Source organism: Colletotrichum phormii (assembly GCF_030913505.1).
Source record: "Colletotrichum phormii strain CBS 102054 chromosome Unknown BDP81scaffold_31, whole genome shotgun sequence".
NCBI classification, from domain to species: Eukaryota; Fungi; Ascomycota; class Sordariomycetes; order Glomerellales; family Glomerellaceae; genus Colletotrichum; species Colletotrichum phormii.
The window spans coordinates 227,568-244,061 of NW_026851473.1; the positions used below are offsets into that span (position 1 = coordinate 227,568).

At 53.1% G+C, this 16,494-nt stretch overlaps 5 protein-coding genes across 5 annotated transcripts; 3 read left to right on the top strand and 2 right to left on the bottom strand.

The window, feature by feature from the left end:
- Positions 1 to 161: 161 nt before the first annotated feature.
- BDP81DRAFT_332902 (endomembrane protein 70) lies at positions 162 to 2,146 on the bottom strand (the record flags this gene model as incomplete). The annotated part of the gene is made up of 2 exons (XM_060585626.1): positions 162 to 229; positions 283 to 2,146. 2 exons carry the CDS (start codon positions 2,144 to 2,146, stop codon positions 162 to 164), a joined length of 1,932 nt encoding a protein of 643 aa, XP_060439080.1.
- Positions 2,147 to 2,787: 641 nt separating this feature from the next.
- BDP81DRAFT_440169 (Sas10/Utp3/C1D family protein) lies at positions 2,788 to 4,063 on the top strand. Its single transcript, XM_060591478.1, has one exon. It carries the CDS (start codon positions 2,858 to 2,860, stop codon positions 3,947 to 3,949), a length of 1,092 nt encoding a protein of 363 aa, XP_060439081.1. The 5' UTR covers positions 2,788 to 2,857; the 3' UTR covers positions 3,950 to 4,063.
- A 942-nt stretch (positions 4,064 to 5,005) lies between these two features.
- Positions 5,006 to 6,714, top strand: BDP81DRAFT_465585 (monooxygenase; the record flags this gene model as incomplete). Its single annotated transcript, XM_060594295.1, has 4 exons — positions 5,006 to 5,260; positions 5,317 to 5,654; positions 5,706 to 6,290; positions 6,345 to 6,714. 4 exons carry the CDS (start codon positions 5,006 to 5,008, stop codon positions 6,712 to 6,714), a joined length of 1,548 nt encoding a protein of 515 aa, XP_060439082.1.
- Positions 6,715 to 8,143: 1,429 nt separating this feature from the next.
- BDP81DRAFT_505898 (uncharacterized protein) lies at positions 8,144 to 14,951 on the top strand (the record flags this gene model as incomplete). Its single annotated transcript, XM_060595654.1, has 5 exons — positions 8,144 to 8,171; positions 8,249 to 8,808; positions 8,873 to 9,476; positions 9,532 to 14,018; positions 14,082 to 14,951. 5 exons carry the CDS (start codon positions 8,144 to 8,146, stop codon positions 14,733 to 14,735), a joined length of 6,333 nt encoding a protein of 2,110 aa, XP_060439083.1. The 3' UTR covers positions 14,736 to 14,951.
- A 63-nt stretch (positions 14,952 to 15,014) lies between these two features.
- Positions 15,015 to 15,647, bottom strand: BDP81DRAFT_454789 (uncharacterized protein; the record flags this gene model as incomplete). Its single annotated transcript, XM_060592986.1, has 1 exon — positions 15,015 to 15,647. One exon carries the CDS (start codon positions 15,645 to 15,647, stop codon positions 15,015 to 15,017), a length of 633 nt encoding a protein of 210 aa, XP_060439084.1.
- Between the last annotated feature and the right edge of the window lie 847 nt (positions 15,648 to 16,494).

Genomic DNA, 16,494 nt, shown 5'->3' on the forward strand with positions numbered 1-16,494 from the left:
TTTTTGGAACCTCATGACCAACCGCGCTCTGCTCCTAGGCCAAAGCGTGTCATCAATACTACAATGCAACGCTCGCGGGACGAGAGTGAGTATTCGTACAATAACATTGATACAATAGCATGAACCTGTCGCCGCATGTCAACGCCCGAATGCAATGCCATTTAATCAATCTTAATGGAGGCGTAAATCTTCCTGACGAACCACCAACTTGCAAAGTAGCCAATGGAGCCTGCGAATCAAGATTAGTGTGTGTAAAACCTGAGGGGTGATAGACAAGCTTACCAGTAAGAATGAAGAACAGGAACGAGATCAGAGCACTGTAGCCGACGTAGAGGACGGTACCGGCCAGGTTGCTCAGGTTCAACTTGGTGAACAGGTACAAAAGGCAGTTGAGGAAGATGTAACCACCGCTCATGCCAGCAGCAAGGAAGGATCGCCACTGCCAGTTGTAGTTCTCAGCGCAGAGCAAGAAGTACACCATGAGAATGGTAACGGCAGCAGTCGTGACAATCATGAGGCCGTACGAGAGAAACAGGAAGCCGAACATGTAGTAGATACGGCTGAACCAGACGGAGCTCATGATGAAGTAGAGTTCGACGAAGATGGCGCCAAAGGGCAGGAGACCGACAATGAGCATGCTCGGAATCGGTCTGAGATAGGAGGTGGCAGGAGGAATCTGGCGAGGAATCTGGTTGGTCTTGACAGGCGCCCGTACGGGGGCTGCGCGGAAACCCATCCAGGATCCTGCGAACGAGAGCGGCACCGACAAGATGAACCAGATGGCAATGATCACCAGCATGGTAGTGAAGGGCACGGCACCGGAAGACTGCTTCGCCCAGAGGAAGAGATCGAGGAAGAAGAAGGCCCCAAACACGATGCTCGGCACCAGAATCGGAGTCAGCGCGATGTTCATCTTCCACTTCTCGCCCTGCAGCGACTTATATGTTCTCGCAGAGATGTAGCCGCCGACAAAGCCCAAGATAGTGTAAAGGAGAAGGATGATCGTTCCGAGGGACCCACGGTTGGAGGGCGACAAGAAGCCGAGGAGGGCGAAGCAGATGGTGAAGCCTGTCATGACGAAGAGCTGAACACCGTTTCCGAGCAGAACCGAGAGTAGAAGAGGATTCGACGGGTTGCGGAACACGTCTCCGTGGACTAGCTTCCATCCCGAATCCTCCTGTACTCCATCTTCGAGTGCCGAAGTACCAGAGAGGTCGTCCAAATTAATCTGGTCAAGGCGGTTGTATCTCGCGATGTCCTTCTTCAGAGCTCTGACCAGGATGGACATGACCGTGAGGATCAGAATGATGACGATAATCGCGGTGTCAACAAGCCAGAACCAGTGGATCTTGGGATCAAATACGTGCAAGTACTTGTCCCAACGGGTAGCCCAAGCTGTCTTAGACTCAATCCAGAACACTGAGTACGAGAACTTGACCTCCTTCTCAGTGCCGTCTTCCTCGAAGATGATGGGCTCCATCTGGTTATTGCAGTCGAGCAGACCGGGGTACGCACGCGAGCTCGGCTCGACAACGACACCGACGACGCGTAGCTGCGACTGATCGCCATTGACGGCGTGGTATTCGACGTTGATATCGTAATGGTTGTTGAAGATGACGTTGCCGTTCTCGTCCTCGCCGCCCATCAAGAATCCGGGGTTGTAGAAAGTCGTGTTCGTGAAGTCATCGTAGATCTGCTGTCCAGCAGGCAGGCCGTCCACAAGCCAGTTCAAGCTGTAACCCTGTTCGATGCGGCGCTTGACGAAACCGACTGCCGCCGGGGGGTATTTCTGGATGCAAAGCGGCTTGCACTTCTCGTCGTTCTTCATGCGCAGCTCGAATGGCGAGGTCATGATGCGATCTCCGAAGAGAATGCTGCCCAGGCTCTCCGACACATACTCGGGACGGGGTTCGGGCTCGCAGAACTTGAAGCCAGGGTGGTAGTAGTCGTAGGAAACGATTGAGTGCAACCGGGAATCGGAGGGGGCGGCGACTGGCTTGATGCTGTTCACGTAGAGAGGAACGACGTCGCCCTTCTTGTAAGAGGTGGGCGCAACACCTGGCAAGTAGAAGGCAGAAGCGAGCTGTGGGATAACCAGCAAAGAAGCCACGAGCGCCGACGAAGGCGCCATGTCTCGTAATTGCATCGTGACGCGATGTTAGAGCTCTGTCCAAAAGTTGCGATCAGTCTCGATACTTTGCGAAAGAGAAGATGGTGGCCAGAGGAAAGGTAGCGTGAAACATGAAACCGATAGGAATAGCTACCCCGATTGATGGATCGCGATTACGTACCCTTGGTTCTCGGTAAGGTGTCCAGGTAGCGCAAAGCGGCTTACAGCCGGTGGGTCATCCGGGTTCCGTCTGCACCTTGTTGATGGCGGTAAAGATAGTTCGGCAAGAACACGGGAAGCTCGCGGTGATGTTTGGGCAAGAAGCAAAGTTGCTTCGTGGTGGACAGATGGCCAATTGCCTTTGTTGTATCAGGTCCGGGAGCTTCGTATCTCATTTACAGGAGCTCCTGCTGCCTCTCGAACAACTGTCCCGAAACTGGCTTAGTCACCACGAACCCCTGCACCTCAGCTTGGGGGCTGTTCAGGCAGGTCCCATCCGTCGCACTTGACCAGCCGGAATATTGTCTGTCCGGGGTGTTACGGCTGGGCTGCCAGGGGCCTGAGGTGCCCGCGTGGAAACATCCAAAGTGGAGACCGGTGGTCGGGGCCCATAAATCCCGATGCACTGGTCCCCGCAATTCCGCAGATCACTTTGGCGGTTGAAAAAAAAAAATTCCTGCATCGCGCTCTTGTTCAGTTGCGACCTCGAGTACTCAACCAGCAACACATAGCATCGCCAGGTTCAAGATGGCGGCACCAAGCACCCTCCCAGCATTGCTGGACTCATTGACGCAGTCATTGACGACATCACTCGACGCGGCACCAAAGGGCACCATTGCGCCGCCTCAAAATGGAATTTCGCTGCTCGATACCAAGAACGAGCTTCTTGCCTCCTACCTGCAGAATCTCGTCTTCCTGATCCTTCTGAAATTGCGCAACGCCAAGAAGCAATCAAGCGACGATGGCAGTGCCGGAGAGACCATGGAGACAGTTGTCAAGAAGCTGGTAGAACTCCGACTGTACCTCGAGAAGGGTGTTCGGCCCCTCGAAGACAAGCTGCGTTACCAGATCGAGAAGATTCTTCGCGCCGCGGACGACGCCGAACGGAATGCTAAAGCAGTCAAAACCGCACAGGATGCAGGCGCCGACGACTCTGACGACTATGCATCCGACGGAGAGTCTGGTAGCGACGAAGAGGAGGATGAGATCAAGGCAGCCAACCTCCAAGCCCGGCCAGATGCCTTTGTTAGACCCGCCGCGGCCTCTGCCGCCGTTGCAGCCGCTGCGAAGAACGGTGTCTACCGACCCCCGAGAATTGCGCCTACCATCATGCCCTCCGAACGCAAGGAGAAATCCGATCGTCGGCCACTCAAGTCCCACACCATGGACGAGTTCATCGAGCACGAGCTATCAACTGCACCCATCGCCGAGCCCAGTATCGGAACGACCATTGTCAATGGTGGCCGCAGGATCAAGACTGCCGCGGATCGCAAGACGGAAGACGAGCGTCGCGAGTACGAAGAAGCCAACTTTACCCGTCTCCCCACATCGAGCAAGAAGGCAAAGAAGGAGGAGGCTATGCGGACTGGCAACGGCAAGCGTATGCAATTTGGCGGAGAGGAATGGAGAGACCTCGGCGAGGGTGTCGACCGAATCAACAGACTCACGGCCCGCAAGAGCGGAGGCGGCAGCAGCCGCGACATCCTCGACAAGAGCCGGAAGCGCGGCAGAGACACTACGGACGGACCAAAGGGCAGCGGCCAAGCCGAAATGGGCGAGAGATTCCAGAAGAAGGCCAAGATGTTGGAGGCGGGCAGACGCGACAGGGGCAAGCGATAGACGGAGATACCCACAATATGCACGGAGCAGCAGCTATCAGAGAAATCTGTGCCGATGTCCTAGGAAACTGTTCAAATTCGATTCATCCAACTCTAAAAAGAATGAATCACCCCGTCGTGTTCGTGTCTGTGTGTTGTGTGTGAGCTGCGCATCAGGCGTGTTCCTGGATTTCTCGACTGTTTGGTGCTGCTGAACCAACCAGGCTGGCAGCCGCTAAGGCAGACCGGTAAAAGGCGGAAGGCATCCGATCGGCCAATGATCTCCAAAATTCCCGATGAAAAGATGCCTCTTTAGCTCTAGACTGCCACGGCGGCCCAACCAGCTCAACCGGCCGAGGCCTTGGTTCTCGGACTATGCACTAAAGCCCTGCCATGTTGAGCCAGTCCGGCCTTGGTTCCCATGTCGACTTCCTTCAGCTTTCGCAGACTCTCACACTCTGTATCTTTACACACAGAGTTTCTGTCATGGCATTGGGTCGTCCTTTACTTCTGGAGGAAATCCTGCGTGGTTTTCCTAACGATTGGACCAGATGACGGCCCAAACCCACCCCTGAACTGTCCCCGTTCGTGTCCAATTAGGGAGACTGCTGGCGAGACTGGGTCGAACCCTCGTCTTCACATGCTTCAACGCGGCGTTTCAATGGTTCCCTAGCGTTCTTGGTGACGTCAATCGTCGATAATCGGGTGGGCCTGTTCGCCGGCCGTTTCAGTCTCACCTCACCTTGCCAGCAAGCAGCAGCAGCAGCTATCAGCACTAGCACAGGGGAAAAGGGAAGAAAGAGCTCACATGCCAGCCAGCTGCCCAGAGCTCCTATAGCTCCCTAGGCTCATCGGTCTTTCCATAACATTTTTCAAGCGGACCTCCTTCCTTTGGTACACGTAGGGTTTAATACAGCTTCGTGCCCTCTCCCTTTCTTCACATCCAGGACTCTACGTGATCCTCTATTCCCGCTTCACTACAAACACCCATAGGTACACAAAGCTGTACCAATTGCTGTACACCTGCCCTCCCAATACACCACCGACTTCGTCCAAGGCTTGCGGCCTACTCGCCACGATGCCGTCCGAATCTCGTGTAGAGAACCCCTTCTTCCACCCTTTCCTCTTCGTCTTCCAGATATGGCAATGGTTCGCCGATAAGATCTTCTCGCCTACCCCTCCCGAGCCCAGCACTCGCCTCAGCCGACCCAAGGTTGCTGTCATCGGAGCCGGTATCACGGGTGTCACTTCCGCCGCGCACTGCATTGGCCATGGCTTTGATGTGGTCATCTTTGAGGCCGGGGGCCGCGAGAACCTCGGCGGTATCTGGAGTGTACGTCGCCTATTGAGGTCCATCATTCCCATGTCTGATGCTGACATTTCCTGCAGAAAGTGAACAACTCGTCCAGTCTTCAGATCCACTCCATGATGTTCCGATTCCACCCCTCGGTCAAGTGGGAACGCGGGTATCCCGACAGGCAGCAGATTCTGAGCCAGGTAAAGCAACTTTGGCAGAAATACGGACTCGAGACTCGTACCAAGTTCAACACACCCGTGGAGAAGGTCTACCAGGACGAAAAGGGCAGATGGGTCGTCAACAACACCGCCAATGGCCATTTCGAAGGTGTCATCGCCGCTGTCGGTACCTGTGGTGAACCCAAGATGCCCCAGCTCCCTGGCATGGAGAAGTTCAAGGGCAACATCTACCACTCCAGCCAGCTTACTGGGTATGAATGTCCCCCGTATCTTGAGCTTCAAGCATGCTGACTAGATCACAGAAAGAACGCCAAGGGCAAGAAGCTCGTGGTCATTGGAGGCGGTGCTAGCGCCGTCGAGGCTCTGGAGTTTGCTGTGGACGAAGAAGCCGAGAAGACTTCCATTCTGTCTCGCAGCGACAAGTGGATCATCCCTCGCAACCCGATCGTGAACATGCTTCTGGCTATGAATATCTTCGGCCAAGAGACTCGTCTTTCTTGGATCCCAGAGACGCTTCTTCGCAAATTCTTCTACCGGGACTTGCAAGACATCGCACCTTACGATAAAGGCATCTACATGGACACGCCAATGGTGAACAGTCAAGTAATGGAGACCATCCGATCTGGCCACGCTGAGTGGGTTCGCTGCGACATCGAGGGCTTTACTGCTGAGGGTGTCATTGTCAACAGACGTGCTCAAGGCGTGCCCAAGGGCGGCCCTGGTAGAAGGCAAGTTATTCCAGCCGATATTATCGTCATGGCTACTGGATTCAAGCGCCCGTCGTTGGAGTTCTTGCCTGACGACTGCTTCAATGAGCCGTACTCGCCTCCCAACTGGTACATCCAGACATTCCCTCCTAACCACCCGTCCATCTCTGCTATCAACTGGTAAGCGGCCTCCTAGTAATCCCTGCGAATGAATTTGGCTCTAACATTTTACAGCACTTACGTCGCTGCTATCGGCACTGTCGGAAACTGGCACATCGGCATCTACACCAGAATTCTTCTAATGTTCCTCATCGATCCATTGACAAGACCCCATCCCTTCTGGATGAAGGCCTGGATCGAGATGACCAAGCTCTTGAAATCTGCTTCGCCTGCCGGTGCTTTCGACTTCTTCACTTACCTTGAGCTCCTCTGGTGGTTCGCCTTCAGTGTCACCTTCAACCCGTTCCGCTGGAAGTGGGCGTTCTTCGTCTTCTTCGGCTTAGGTTTCATGCTTCCTAAGCGCGTCGTCGAGGTCGAGAGTCGGGTTCGTAACGGAATGGGTTTCCATGAGGATGTCGGACGCGACGTAGGACACAGCATTTAAGCGCCATGCCAAGCTAGGACAGAGACGCGGATGAGCTTGCAACCATGGACGATGAGAGACCCTTTGAAGTTAGCCCTCACATGATCACCTGGGCGTTGGGGTTCCACAAAGCCTTGGGAAAGTTTGCAAGCAAAATGTTCCTTGTACGATAAATGGCATGACTTAACGAGACTTTGAAATGAGACAACGCTGTTAGTGTAGATTCCTCACTACCTATTCAATCGAACCCAACCAATGATGGCCGCATCTCTATCCCACCCAAGTCCGCTGTGCGACATGATCGTCAAGACGAAGCCTCGATTGGTTCCAAAACCGCGGAAGCTTCTGACACCTTGAAATTCTGCAACCGAGATTTTGATACTACGGGATGCTTTCATGTCCCTCGGTTCGGAAGTTAAGCCACTGTAGTCAATGGGAACCAATCGTTGACCATACCTGTAGACCTAGTCTCACCCAACGAAGCTCTTCCGCCCTGTGTGTGGATCACCGGTAGAGACACGCTCCCCGGATTTCCAGCTCGGGCTAGCATCACATCTGGCAAGTCCGCTTCAGTCAGCCGTGAAAACGCCACATTTCCGTTTTGAGAACCATCACATATCAACACCGTTCAGCTCTCGTACGGGCATTCCAACCCTCCGGCGTTGAGATTCAATAGTGAAAACACCCGCAGGTGCACAGCTTCCTTGTCTGCCAATGGACACGATCTTCATGAGTTTGTGGAGATGACTCTAAACCTCGTCCGCTCGTGGATTAGTCCTGCAAAGATTATACTGCTCTGAGAGCCGGAGGAACCGACGACCCGTCAAATAGAAATCCCGTTTCAAACGGTCGCATCGACAAACGTCGCTCACTTCTGTATGCGGGGAATGCCATTTTGAGCACCCGTCATCGAGATCAGCCAGCCACAAAGGTGATAACGTTTACACCGTACAGCTAGCTATTCACACATTAATATGCATTTCTGAAGCTCTTGCTACTTACACATACCATCCTTCCGGGAAGAGGGGTTGTCCGTTCATCAAGACATGATTCGGATTATCAAACATTTCATTCCCCCTCCTTCAGCGCGGACTTGACTGTCTTGGGACACATCTTTCTTGCGCAACATCTCATTGGTTCTTTGAACGAGGCTCAATTGGCAGGCCGAGGTGAACTTGACCATGCCCTCGATGCCATTTTGCGATGCGAGCATCTCGAGGGAATTGCGTTAAATCACTTAGACCACTCATGGTCGAGCTGGAGACGCCCGTGTCTCATACGAGCAACATGATCTTCAGCCCTTGTAAAAGCTCGGGATACCCGTTGACCCATCCATGTTGGTGTAAGAGAAGGAGATACTTCTAAGATCCCTTGACGCTATCCAAGCTGCTTATAAGGTGGAGCATCATCCCCAGTAAATTGAGAAAAGATCAGGATCGTCCATCTGAGAATGCTTGGATTCCGCAGAAACCCATTGAGTGTGTTACTTTCCCCTCTTTCCACAGCGAATACTGTCCCATGGATAATCCCCGCTGAAGTGTACTTCTTCAAACAGGTCGCAGGAAGCCCTCGAACTCCTCAACCATCCTGTCTATCAGCTCAGACAGCCAGTCCATCGACGACGTACCAACAGTAGCAGACACAAAGATGTCCGTCTACGCGACCTCTAACCAGGGCTCCATGACCCGGAACTCCATCAAGCAGGAGTCCAGCGTCGTACACATTGACGAATTTAACGTCAGCGACGTTTCGAGGTCGTCGTCTATCAGCTTGGACGCGTTGACAATGGTCGCCTCCAACGACGGACATGTGTCATACCGCATCGTGCGTGTCGTTGACACAGCCAGACGTATCCAGAAGAAGCTCGTTCGTGAGGTCGAGGAAGTCACTCACAATCACTTCCAGACCATTGATCTCGACGCTTACCTGACATACATCTCGGATGAGCGCCTGACACACATGCCGCCCAGGGGCAGCCAGTGGGATCGCGTGCTGAAGTCGGCCGAGTTCTTCGGTCTTCAGCTTGACGAATACTCGCGCCACATTCAGTCCTTCATCGAGGGTTGCTCGCTTGTGCGCGACACAGCGTTGGCTACTTGCTACCTGTTGCTCGAGGTAAATCAAACCTGTCGGTCTTATATCCCAGCTACGGCACCGACACTAACACTATTCTACCTAGCTCGGACACGATCAAGCACAGGCACTGGAGCCAACCTTCAACGCTCTGAATGAGCTCGGCTTATTGCTCAGTCACGCCATCAGACTCAACGGCATGTTCGCCGCGAGTGACGCAATTCGCTACGAGCTGAGTCGCATCTTCGATAGCATGCTCAAGCTCGTCGGTGACGTTGCCATCTACTACCGCTCCCGGATCAACAGTATCTATAGCGGCTCGGTGACGATTGACTTTGACGCTCAGTTTGGCTCGAAGATTACCAGGATCTGGACCCAGCGAGAGAACCTCTTCAACCACATGTGGCAGTACAAGCTCGGTTTCAAGAACCGCCGGCTAGACATCACCACGCTTCGTCGCCACCTACTTCCCACACGGGAATCGGCAAAGTCTCATGTGTATGGACGTGTCGCCGATCGCAAGCTGCGTGTTGATGGGACATGCGAGTGGCTTTCGCACGACTTGTATGACTTCCTCGGCAGTGATGACAAAATCTTCACCGTTACTGGTGGAGAGGGTTGCGGCAAAAGTATGCTTGCCGCATGGGTACGGGAGGAGCTGCAAAGCCCGATCAATCGTGTCCAGTATGAGACTATCTCCTACACATTTTGTAAGTTCTCTCGGTGTCTCCATGTGTGATGCAAAAGCTGATCGTTGGACCCCAGCGACCGACATTCCCTCCGAAACAACTCCCATCGCCTTCCTTAAGAGCCTCTTGTCCCAGCTCCTAGAGATCAACGTTGGTGACGTCGCTCTCTTTGAGAAGCTCGAAGCCATCTTCGACCATGCGTCCCCCTATCACAACAGCGCAAAGCTTGAGAAGGACCTATGGGAGGCCCTTGACTCGAGCTTGGCTTCAATCAACAGCAAGAAGGTCAATCTTAGCATCATCATCGACGGCCTCGATGAGGTCTCGGGAGGCGCCACCAAGGCGGGAGAACTTCACAAGCGTCTCCACGCTAGCATTGGGAAGCTTCCTAGGACCCAAGCAGTAACATTCTCACGGCCAATCTCTCACCTTGGCGGCAGCGGCTGCAAGCATGTGGTTGTCACACCCGACCACGTTCGAGACGACATTGAGCTTTACCTCGCCAACAGACTTGGGCGAAGCTGCTGTTTCGTGGCACAGAGCGAACAGGCGAGAAGAGACTTGCTACGCCAGGTTGCGGAACAGGCAAAGGGTTCGTTCCTGTTTGCCTACCTCGCCAGAAGACTTTTCTTCGCAGTCTCAGACTTTGGAGTCTTTAGAGGTATCATCTCTGGCTGCAGATCCGACGTTAAAACCGTCATCGGAGAGCTGATGAAGAAGGTCAACCTCAAGGAGGAGTACGACGAGAGCAAGACATACAACCTCTTCACCTTCATGGTCACCGCCCAACGCCCGCTGACACTCGGTGAGATGACCGACCTTCTCGGAGTATCATTGTCGACTCGCACCGTCTCCCCCGGTGCTGATGTTATGGGCCCTGTCCGCACCACCCAGGGTCTTGTAGTGGTTCGCCACGGCACCCTGCGCTTCAAGCACTCCACCATCAGGAAGTACGTCCAGAGCCTTTGCGGCTCGACTCTCATGTCTCTTCACGACTCCCACCGCCACCTTACCATGGCTCTTCTTCGTTTTGCCAAGACCAAGTTTAGCAGTTATACCTGTGAGCCGTCAATGGAGCTGGTCGCCGAGGAGACCTTCCATGAGTGCTTCCAAGCGCACCACATCGTCAGCTACATGTTGCGCTACTGGGTTGCCCATTTCCGTTCATCATCCCTAAGCGGCCAGAACGGCACCATCACCCTGACTTCCGAGTTCAAGGATGTTTTCCCCGACTCAATCTTTTTTACCATGCTGGAGTGGCACTACTGGCAGACACAGTACGCCATCAAGGAGACCATTGAGATGCATAGCTTGAGTCTCCGCATTCGGTCCACTTGCTTCGGCGAGAAGAACCGATCATACCTTCAAAGTCTCATCATCCTCGGAAACCTTCACCAGAGTCAGTCTGAGCATGCTTTCGCGGCCGAGTTCTTTTACAAGGCATCCCATCTTGGGCAGACCATCCTCTACAAGTTTAGCCCGCTCGTGGTCTCATGCACGAACCTGTTCCTTACTTGCACCGAGACTCTTACTTTCACCAAGAGAACTCAGACGGTCACACACCGTGAGGAGATGATCAAGTTCATGATTGAGATCTCCAAGAGCAAACAGGGAGGCCGTAGTGATGCCGTCATCAAGTGGTATGAGGCTCTTGCCAAACTCTACATCGACATCAAAGAAGAGGAGCTTGCGATGTCCATCTACAGCGAGCTTCACATTATCATTACAGCCCGTTTTGGCAAGGGTTCCAAGAAGGAGGGGTCAATTGCTGAAGCCATCTCGGGCATGACCGTTGTTCTGAATGCTGGCGGCAAGAAGGTTCACAACCATGGACAATGGCACTCGCTCTTGTTCGACACTGCGGACGACTTGTCGTTTACCGATGTCCGTCGCATCAAGATTCTCATCGGCCTTGCTCTTGAGTACGAGTCCAAGGGCCATCTGATTCAAGCCGAGAGGCTGTACATCAGTCTCTGGCGGGGTATCCTCGAGGTCTGCCGCACCACCAAGGTGACCACGGAGCTTCACATTCAGAAAATCAACATTGCCATTGAGTACATCCACTTCCTCAAGCGCGTCAAGCGAACAGAGGAGGCCTGCAACATCATGATCTGCGTTTGGGCCGAGTACGAGAACCAGTCTTTCGAGTCTGAGATCATCATGATCCGCCTCAAAGAGCTTGGTGTTCTTGCGAAGTCTTTCGGCATCCTCAGCGTGTCCATGTCCATTCTCAAGAAGGTTTGGGGCTGGTTCAAGGAAAGAAAGACTGTCGAGAGCGAAGAGGCTCAATCTACTACGACAATCATCACGGAGGTCGTCGAGGAGATCACCGAGACCTACGTCGAGACCAAGACCACGATGACCGTCATTGAGACCGTCACTAGGGAGATTTGGGAGACCAATTACCAGCGCTGCCGGGGTCGTAAGGCCGACAAAAACTTCTTCAAGTCTTGTTTAGCTATGGTCAACCTTTACCTCAAGCTTGAGAACTGGGCTGAAGCCGAGGTAGTGATTCGCCAGTCTCTCGAAATCACTTGGAAGGGCGTCTTGTCAGTCGACTCCAAGTTGACCATCGAGGGGGAGTTCATCTCGGAGCGTATCCTTGTTGCGCAGCGACTTGCTCTGTGCTATCATCGCCAGAGACAGTTCGAGAAGGCGGATGCGATCTACCTCCGCATCTACAACGCCTGTTTAGCGACTCTCAAGGTCGACAACGTGTTGATCTTTGAGGCAGCTGAGGCCCTGGTTCAGTTCTACGAGGACTTCCACCGCCACGAAAAGGTCATTGACATCTACGTCAAGCTCCTGCAACACTACCGCAGACATCTTTCTTCTGGCCACAGCCTACAGGTCAGCATTCTCTACAAGCTTGCTGCCGTCTACCACAAGCTTGGCCGCAGGGAGGCTTACGATTGCTACGGCGAAATTGTCACCATCTTCTCCAAGGACGGGTGCTGCCACGGAAGTGCACTGGATGCAGCCATCATTGTCCTCAACCACTACCACGCTGAAAAGCGCTGGGCCGAGCTGCAGAAGATTTGTGTCACCCTCTGGACCACCTTTGTCCATCATAATCGTGAGATCAAGTTCACTCAGGAGATTGTCGAGCTCATTTACGAGCGGTACCGCTACGTCCTGGAGTTCCACGCCAAGGTCGAGTTCTCGGTCCGCTACAAGCTCTCGATTGAGTATCGCGAGACCGCGACTAAGGTCTTTGGCGCCACTGCTGCCATCGTCATCAAGGCTTTGATTGCTCAGGCACAGCTGTGTGAGAGCTCCGAGGAGCACTACCACGAGTCCATTACCATTTACGAGGAGGTTATTAAGAAGACTACGACCACCAATGTTGTCTCAGAGACCACCGTCAGGACGATCAAGAAGCGTCTGTCGAAGCTTTACGTGACCGTTATCACAACGAACAAGGTGACAACTACCAGCATAATTGACCGTGCGATCGGAGTCAGTCTTGAGATCTACGCACAGCTCAAGATTGAGTTCGGTTGGTGGCATGAGAAGACGCTCTCCAAGCTTCAGGAAGTTGTCTTGTTGTACAAGAAGATTGATTCCAAGGAAGCCCACTCCTCAATTGCCCAGCTCCTGCAGGTCTCCATTATTGAGATCATCACTACCGTCAAGATCTCCATGAATCTTCATGCGGCAGCCAAGACTCTGGCTTCCATCTACTTGTCTGCCGGCATGGTTCACTATGGCCAAGATCTTCTCCGACAACTGCGATACTTGCTTCTCTTCCCTGGATTTGAAGGTGGCGAGAAGGATGTCAATATCAAGATCTCCGGTCAGTCAAGCAAGGTGTACCTGGTATTCTTGATCTCCTTTGAGCAAGCTCTCAACGGAGATGCCAAGATACGATACAGCTTCTCTGAGCTGATGGCAGATGTGCTCCTCGAAATGGTTCTCTACGAGCAGTACATGTCTGTCATGGCCACCTTCGCCGACTCCACGAGAATCGAGACAATCATTGAACCGGCAGCTCGCCTTCGCTTCGTCTGGCAATCCCGTGGTCGCAGTGGGTTCGTGGACGTCCTTGACAAGAAGCTCTTTGCCTTGTTCACATCCCGTTACTTCAAGCCGACAAACTCCCCGGACGACAAGAACGCCAGATTCGCCTTCTACGTCGCGCTCCTCAACGAGATTGGTGGCGGCATTGCGGATAGAGGCACCGTCGACTTTGGTCTCGTGTCCTGCAAGGCCGCACACACTTCTGTCAGAAGACTCATGGTCGAGGAGAAGGACTTTGCCAGAGCTCAGAATGTCGCACAATGTGCCTTTGACTTTGCGCAATCTCAACGATTCTATCACCAGCGCAACTGCCACGTTTGGGGCTTCCGTTTCGCCGAAGTCCTGGCTGGCATTCGCGTAGATACGTGGAAGTCTGCCGGTCAACAACAAAAGGACGGACTGCTTGCCACGAGCCGAAATGTCTTGCAACATGTCTTGGCGGCCTTGAGGGATGACAAGGTCGAGTTTACTAGCCTTCGGTTTGAGGACATCTCTAGTCTCGTTCGTCTACTTGGCGAGCAGAAGAACTGGGCAGAACTCGAGGTAAGTTTCATACAATCTTCAACAATTAGTCGTTCTGTGCTCTGTACTGACAACTCTTCGCAGAACCTTCTTACCTCGCTTTGGCGATCCAGAGAGGTCCAGCGCAACTGCGGCGTATGGTCTCCCGAGATTGTCCTCACAATCGGCTCCCTCTTGGTCAACGCGCACGAGCTTGCGGGTCACCTAGACCAAGCCATCATCCTCTGCGAAACAATCTACTACAACGTTCGCCAGTCTCGTGGTGGCTTGGATTCTTCCGCATTCTACTTCTCGAACCGCCTAGCCTACCTCCTTCGCCACGCCAAGCGTCTTCGCGACGCTGGACGTGTGCATCTGGATGTTGTATGTGACCTCGACGAGCACCTATCCGCAAGCCATGGCGCGGATAAGGATGAGCGTCTTCGTGCCGCGGCCGACATGCATCTCGATGGCATGCGACGATGTGGCTGGGCCACCCGCGGTGACGTGAGAAACACGAGTGAGATCCTCGAGAGACTGAGAGGATACGGTAAACTTAACGTGCCGTCCATTGAGAATTGGTCGGCAGCGGATGAGAAGAAGGAGACGAGCCTTGTGTGGCCCGAGGCGATCAAGTGGGATCTCGGCAAGCCTGAGACTGAGGTCCAGGCGCCGAAGAAGAGAGACCTGTTGTCTCCGGCTAAGGAGAGATGGGGCCGCCTGGGATTTAGGCGGCTCGGGTCCGAGGTTGCGCACTGAAGCTGGAGTTGAGACCTGTTAGTATGGATTCTTCAGTGGGCTTGTGGATATCATGGGGGGGAGTCTACACATTGACCAACACTGGGTCACGTCACGTTTCTTAGAGTCATGTTTCCTTGCGTCTGTTCAACTTGATAATCACATCAATATTGTCTAAAAAGCTAATACCACTATCCGTTTTGATCTGTTTCTAAGCGGATGATGACTGAAATAATACTACATTTTTCCTGGATTACCTTACGGTATTGTGAGTGAAGGAATCACGGCGTAGCCAATGCATCATGCCCCAATGTCCAGATCTTGACCAAATATCCTCGTCTCAATGTAGCGTCCCAGAGTCTTTCCAATGCTTTCGGTGCCCTCGCGTTCGGATTCGTACTGATGAGCGTACGAGCCGTCACTTGTTTCTGCCCCGTAACCCACCCCGTGAACGCCATCCTGCAGGGCCAAACCCGCAGCCAAAAGCGTGCCTTCAAATCCCCAGAGGTTCAACTCCTGGGCCGTGTCGAGTACCGGATTATTGGAGCACATTTCCATATGGTCCCTGTAAGCTTCCGTATAACGATCGATCCAATCGTCATAAGCCTTGTACCATGTCTTGGAGTATCTCTCTTCTAAGTCGTCGTCTTCGACAGGTGCACCGCAGAATTCGGGGTTCGCGGGCCACTTCCAGACGTACCACAGGAAATTTGTACCAAATTCCTTAGAGACGCAGTATTTGAATCCTGGTAAAGGAGGCCCATACTCCGGTAGAGATCCCGGCTGGACGTCTGGCTTTAGAGGACTCTCTTCATGGGTTTGCAGCAATGTTGACTCTCTGTAGCTGTTCGGTCGGATTTTGCTCCTCCGTCGGCGGCGAAGGCTCAGATGTGACTGGGCGTTGTGGCTCAATATGTGCTGTGCGCAGCTCATTGACTGAATCCTGCTCCTCCGTTTGAGACAGGGGTTCGGATATAGCCTTGACGGCTGATAGTTCTGGCTCTACTTGCGTTGTTGTGTTGGCAGGAAGTGGCTTCTTGTCCGCATTCAAGCGAACTTCGAGAGAGTCACCTGAGAGCTCGACAACAACGCCATAGGGTGTGGTAATAGACAACTAGATTTCAAAGTTGGCATGTTCTGCAAGTGCCAGTAAGGCTTTGATAGAGTTGTATGGAGGAGACATTTAAAAGTATTGATGAGTTGATGAAGTTCTTAAGAAAAGAGATGTTGAATACCTTGAGCAACTGACTGACCTGATCGAGAGATACTTCACATATCAGTATTATTGCGAGAATCGGGTGCTGAGGCCGCCCGTGGCTGTGCTAAGAGCGCCGTGCAGCAGTCAGAGCCCAGAGGTGACAGAGGTCTAAGCAGCGTATTGAGATGACCGAGTCATTTGAACTTGATTATTATTCACAACGCTGCCGGACCTGAGCGGATATGGTACCTGTTGGCAATCTATTCTGGGCTCCGATATTCCGAAGTCCTCCCCCTAGAAGCTGTACATGGTCCTGTCGGGAGAGGCTGTCCTTGCTCACGGCGGCGCCGAGAACCCCAGTCGGGAAGAGTTAGATTGTCGTCTTCCATCTCTCATTTCATCGTTTGCCATGAAAATAATCTAAGTGGACAAGTTGGCCTTCCCGAGCTTCATCAAATTTGTAAGCCGACGAGGCTCCGGCCATGAGTCCATAAATACCCCTGAATCCGTTTTGGACTCTTACACGCCCTTGGAGCGAACATCACAAATTCCAAGTTTCCGTACTAGACTCAGTTAAGGCTT

Bases quoted from the DNA above. Each gene is read 5' to 3' on its own strand.
- BDP81DRAFT_440169 (XM_060591478.1), top strand. From the start codon at position 2,858: ATGGCGGCACCAAGCACCCTCCCAGCATTGCTGGACTCATTGACGCAG.